The sequence below is a fragment of the Theropithecus gelada genome, chromosome 1, assembly GCF_003255815.1.
Source record: "Theropithecus gelada isolate Dixy chromosome 1, Tgel_1.0, whole genome shotgun sequence".
NCBI classification, from domain to species: domain Eukaryota; kingdom Metazoa; phylum Chordata; class Mammalia; order Primates; family Cercopithecidae; genus Theropithecus; species Theropithecus gelada.
In genome coordinates this window covers 1,459,641-1,465,640 of record NC_037668.1, presented here as the reverse complement: position 1 = coordinate 1,465,640, position 6,000 = coordinate 1,459,641, and the positions used below count along the sequence as shown (strand labels likewise).

Below are 6,000 nucleotides of genomic sequence, written 5' to 3'. Positions count from 1 at the left end.
CAGCAACTTGAAAAACGTATTAGCATTTGGTTACATTGGTCAAATATGACTGTGCCCTCTGTTCTCAACTGACATTTGAAATGAAATGAAACACAACCCCAGAAGGCCTCTCCTCTACAAGATTCCAAAATACGTGGGAATCGGATATGGCCACGCTGGCCTGGACTCCCCTGTGCTTTGGATTCCTCACCTAAATCCTGGCACAACCAGAGTGAGAATCATGAAGTCATTGTCTGAGGCTCCAGCAACTGTGTAAATGTGATCACCAGCCACCTCCCAGCCTGAAAAGGAAAGGGAAGAGTTAATGCCTTGTGCTCTTGGGTGCAAGGCAAATGTGCACCCAGACGACACTCCGAAAGGAAGGTTTGACACCATCTTTTGAGGCGCCCAGAACCACCACTGAATATGAACCATGTTACTTATCCTGCCACTTTGGTCAAAGACCCTGAAGCTCTCAGAGCAAGACCTTTGAAGTGCACGCTCATGTTTCTAGCTCTGTTCCTTCCTCTAAAACCGTCTTGGCAGAACATGTCCATGAGGAATGGAACTTTCAAGGGAATGCATGACATAGTTAGCTTATTTTTCTCAGACATCACTATTATGAAGAAATGTGAAGTTGGAAGAACTGAGGGTGTGCAGGGAGCTGACAGCTCATGGCACAGGGAGAGGCAATTACCTGTCATGCCCTTGTACTCGAAGTTGATCCCACTGAGAACAGTCGTTTCCATGTTTGTGGGCAGCGTGTTCCACCATTTGTATTCAAATCCCACAGCAGGTTCAGTCCCCGCAGGGCAGTGGGTACAATCTGGGAAACCACAAGATCCATGCATTCAGCGGGAAGGCTGCAGTCACTCTGACTGGAGCTGCTGCCACACAGACAAGTGCCAACAGTAGTGGGCAGCCCACAAGCCTGGCTGCTGAGCACTGCTGCAGGAAGTTGTATCAAGTGGACTCAAAAACATTCTGACAATGTATTTAACTAACTCAAGATGTAAACACTGAGCCTTCATTCCAATATGCCAACCATCCTATTTGCCCACCCCAATTTTCATTTCAAAACTTAACTGTATCTCTAGTCTGATACATGTAATTCATATTATTGTCATATTATCATTAAATGCATTCATATTAACAGGTACACAATCACCCCAAGGCAGCATGGCTTATAGGTTTTGGTTGTGTCGAGCTGGTCATCCCAGCCCCTTAAGGCTTCTAGTCAGCATCTCTGCCATATGCTGGAAGCTCTGCTTTGAGGATTGGGCACTTTCAGGCCTGAGTCACATTTGCAGTTGGAGTGAGGAGGAAGGAAGGCAGCCTCAAGTCTGACTCTGACCTGCAGACCAGGCCAGCCCTGACCTCTCTTCTGAATTTAGTCCTCAGAGGTGGCCTGGTCCTTACTGCCTCCCTTGGAAGGGCGGGGTCTGCATTCAACTGGCCACTCTGAGTGCCCACGCAGCCCACCCGCACAGTCGATGTGGGGATGGGTGTGCTGCAGGGAGTAGGGTGGTGAGGAGGTTACCTGAGCCATTGGAGTAGGAACCGTATGGGCAGGGCTGGCAGGTGCTGTTACTGGTTTTGAAGAAGCCTGGGTTGCAGGGTGGGCAGCTGGTCTTCACACCAGAGGCAGGCAGCTTCACCGCCCCCTCAAGGTCCTCGCTACAGATTTTCGGCTTGGCCCATTTGTACATGAGCTGTGTCTGCAGAAATGGATTAAGCACAGCTCAGCCTGTGTGAGATTTAGGACGTCTCTGGGACTCTGCCTTGAGGATGGGGGTTGGGGGCAGAGATCCCGATTCTGGGCCACATGAGAGCTCCCCCGGGGTGGGGAACTTTGTGTTGGTCACAGATGTATCCCAAGCACCTAGCGCAGTGCCTGATTCCTGGTTGTGCTCAGTCACTATCTGCCAAATGAATGTTGCCTGGGTGACAAGGAATAACTCGAATGAAGACTTTATGACACAGAATATGGGACCAGTTGTCTTAGAGAAAGCTCCGATTCCACTGTAGAATCTTATTGCTACCAAGGTCACAGGAAGCGCAGCTGGTGAAAATCCCAGAACACAGAAAGGCACAGGGTGGAGGTGGCTCAGATGCCCCCTGGGGACTGAGGGGGTGGCAGAGATGTCCCAACTTATTTTTTGAGGGGTGCATTCTTTGCTGTTTTATTTATTGGGTAAACGTTTACAGAAAGCCTAATGCATCTATGTGCCAGATCTGGTGTCTCAGAGATGAATGAAACGTGACCCCTGCATTGGGTGCAGAAGTGAAGATGACCCGCAGGACACTCCGGCTGAGGCAGGGGTGAAGGTGGGCAGCTCCATTCTTCCCACATGGCCCTTAGATCGAGTCACACACAAAAAAGTGCCCTTATGGGTTGCACTGAGGGGTTGGTGAACATGCTCTGTGCAGATACCATACATGTGAAAAAGAAGGATGAATAAGGCCTCTGTCCATATTTTTCAAGATAAGAAACAAGTCCTGAAGGAGGGACACAGAGTGCCTTAATGATGGGGAGCCCTGGGCTCCTCCTTCCCCTGCTCAGCTCAGCCTGCTGCCTGCAAAGGGCTGTGGCAGCCAGAGCCCCAGGTTTGAACCTCACCTGACTCCTGTGATTCTCAGGGAGAAGAGGGTCCCAGGAGCTGGCAAACTGACTCAGGCCAGCTCTTGGAGCAGCACATTCAGTGGCCCCAATGGATGGGCCATCCTGGTCCCTGAGAAACAACTGAGGCACAGCCAAGGTCAGAAACATAATCACAGGAGCCAGCTCAAGGTGTGTCCCTTGATTTTAGAAGACTGTTCAGAAGACAAACTGAATCACCAGACTGAGCAGAGCCAGTGCGGGAATGAGGCACAAAGCAGAAGTCCGCAAGGAATGGCTGGGGAACGCATATTCATGCGCACTCCCGAAAGCACGTGCTTCAGCGCTCCTCCTCTGAGCTGGGCCTTGGCTGTGCTGCAAGGCGGGAACGCAGGCTTTGGTCTGAGCCAGCATCTAAAGGCCCTGGCAGGGGTCAGACCAAGGTAGACACCCGGGGTTGCAGGCAGCAAGCACACTACTGACCCAGAGGGCCTTGGTGTGAGCCCAGGGAGGGAAGAGAATGGGGCAGAAGGGAGGAAAGACAGCCACATTCAGTCACATGTTATGAACAGGAGGGAGAAGAGCAGCAGGATTAATTGTCCGCCTTTTATTAGTGAGTCAGCTGAGACCAAGAAAATGAAAATAATGTTTACAAGGTCATACAGAATTCCAGACACCACAGAACTGAGTCTAAGGTGCAACTGACAAGACACAGCCATTCTCTCTTGGCTGCTGGGGAAGGGGATGATGCCCCAAATACGTGGGGGAGGTGGTGGTGGTAAGAGATGACTATGCAAAATATTCATTGTTAATGACCAGACTTTAACCCATGCTTAGTTAGGAAAGGGAGAATTCAGCCAGCCGCCCAGTCAGCAAATGTTTATGCATCCTAAGAGCCAAGCATCATGCTTAGTGCTGAGTACAGAATTCCCAACTCCTAGTTCTATCCCCTTGAGAATCTCTGGCTTAGAGACAGCTCAGCCAGATCCTTCTCCATGCACCCTCAAGCCCTTCCCTGCTCACTTACACTGTTCCTCCACCCACCAGGCCCAGCCACCGCCTCCTCTCCTGCTGTGTCCACTGCCTGGAAAGCTCCAGGCTCCTCCCTCATCTCCTTCAGGTCTCTGCTCAAATGTCAGCTCCTCAGAGAGGACATCCCTACCCTTCTAAAATAGCGGCACCACCCTTCGTCATTCTCTCTTCTAATCCTGGTTTATTTTTTTCCTTCCTACCACTTACTACCATTTGCTATATTATACAGCCATATGTTGCCTATTATCTCCCTCTCCACTCCCTCCCCAACAAGACTTAAGCTCTGTAAAGGCTAGATGCTCCCTCAGTTTTGTTAAGTGATGCATACCTAGCACCTAGCACCTTGCGCTGTGCCTGGCACAGAGTTGCTGCTGGATAAATATTTGTTGACTGATGAACAAATGGCCACCTCTGAGAGACTTTCTCTGCCGCCCCCACCCCACGTCCTGGTCGCTCCTCATCTGGGCTCCCCCAGTTCCCTGCACATCCCTCTGGTTGCCTTGACTGGGCCCGTTTTTCTCCTCTCTGCAGCCTGCCATACAGGACGGCGAGCTCCCTGGGGGCAGGAGCTTGTTTCAGTCATTTCTGACTCCCCGGCCTATAGTGCCAGGCCTGACACATCAGTCAGCCTCAAAAAGTGCTTGTGACTCAGTGACAGTGTAGACTAGGAGGAGGGAAAGTTCTTTTCTGAAGCAGAAATCCTGGAGGAAAGAGAAGCAGCAGAAATGGAACAAGTCAGACCATAGGCAGGAATCCATTCCCAGTGCCAGCCCACAAAAGCAGCGCCGAGCGGGCGGGCCTGAAGAGCCCCGGAGGACATTGTGCACGGACAGGCAGGTTCTGCCCGGAGTGGCTCGGCAAATAGAAGAAACCAAGCAAGAGAGAGTGAAGTGGGTTTTTGAAACAGAACATACGTGCATAAACTGTGAAACAGATGCCGCAAAAACAGTTTCTGACTGGAAAATGAATGAAGAGGTCTCGTTTTGCCCCACACCCCACCTAGCCCTAGGATCACCTTGGAGGCCTGTGGGGTTTTAACTGGCGCCAATGTCATTGACCACTGAAGCTCCAAATGGTGGCAAAGCTCAGGGAGTGGGAGACAGTCCATCTGGGGCTAAGGGACTCCAAGACTGTGCTACCCACCTCTCCGTTGGCATCACAGGCCGTGTGTGTGTAGAAATAATCTTTGTCTGTGCAAGCTGGGCGCACGTTACAGGAAGAGGATCCTTTCTCTAAATTGCCAAAGCAAGAAGAAATATTTGGAGTTACATAAGAAAGTTGAGCTCCTGGCCTCTTCATGGCCCTGTAACTCCCAAGCCCCTGGGTGCATTGCCATACAGATATTGCCGGAAGTAGAAAATCCTGCACACTCACCCTTCCCCTTGCCTCAATAGTGTCATTTCCAGTTCCCCAACCCCGCTCAGGCTTCCCTTTGCACCTCTTCCAGGTGCTGATGAGAAACCACTGTTTGCCACTCCCCCTCTCCCACCCCATGGGGCAGGGGATGGAGAAGTGGCCTGGTCAAAGGACCAGCAAGGAGGGTAGATGGAGACAGCCTCTTGCAGGTTAACCACTGCCAACCCAAGTTCCCTGAAACCTGGGGAGGTTCAGAAAGTTCACCATCTTCTAGGTGCCTTAGTGTCGACTGTGGGTGTGGTTTTTCTACTCCTGAAGTGTTGAAGTAAAACATGACTTTGCTTTCATACTCATTCCAAGTCTTTCTATGAATGTTCTAAGATATGCCTAGAATGAAGGCCTTCCACCTTGGAAATTTCCTTTTCTTCAGGCAACCATTCTACACAAATCAGGTTTGTAATTTCCTTGGACTCCACACAAGGTTCTTCCCACTTGCCTCAACCCAAGCATCCCAACACTATTATTATTATTATTGAGATGGAGTTTCACTCTTGTCGTCCAGACTGGAGTGCAATGGTGTGATCTTGGCTTACAACAACCTCCGTCTCCCAGGTTCAAGCGATTCTCCTGCCTCAGCCTCTTGAGTAGCTGGAATTACAGGCATGAGCCACCATGCCCAGCTAATTTTGTATTTTTGGTAGAGACGGGGTTTCTCCATGTTGGTCAGGCTGGTCTCGAACTCCTGACCTCAGGTGATGTGCCCTCCTCGACCTCCCAAAGTGCTGGGATTACAGGTGTGAGCCACCGCACCTGGACTCTTTATTATTTTATTGTTGTTATTTTTTAGAGACAGAGTCTTGTTCTGTTGCTGAGGCTGAACTGCAGTGGTGCAATCTTAGCTCACTGCAGCCTGAAACTCCTGGGCTCAAGTGATTCTCCGGCCTCCCGCACCGGCCCAGCACTATCTTTAACTCTTGATTTATACCTAATGAAAAATGTTAACTGCTGAGCATGGTGGCTCATGCCTATAATCC

At 50.5% G+C, this 6,000-nt stretch overlaps 1 protein-coding gene across 1 annotated transcript in view; it reads right to left on the bottom strand.

Moving 5' to 3' along the window:
• Positions 1–186: 186 nt before the first annotated feature.
• LOC112626100 (UPF0577 protein KIAA1324) overlaps positions 187–6,000 on the bottom strand; it is a 71,186-nt gene continuing 65,372 nt past the window's right edge. Inside the window, exons 9-12 of the mRNA XM_025387912.1 lie at positions 4,754–4,842; positions 1,520–1,697; positions 677–805; positions 187–281 (exon numbers count right to left, since the gene is read on the bottom strand). Coding sequence (XP_025243697.1) covers positions 187–281; positions 677–805; positions 1,520–1,697; positions 4,754–4,842 — 491 coding nt within the window. The remainder of the gene's footprint in view (positions 282–676; positions 806–1,519; positions 1,698–4,753; positions 4,843–6,000) is intronic.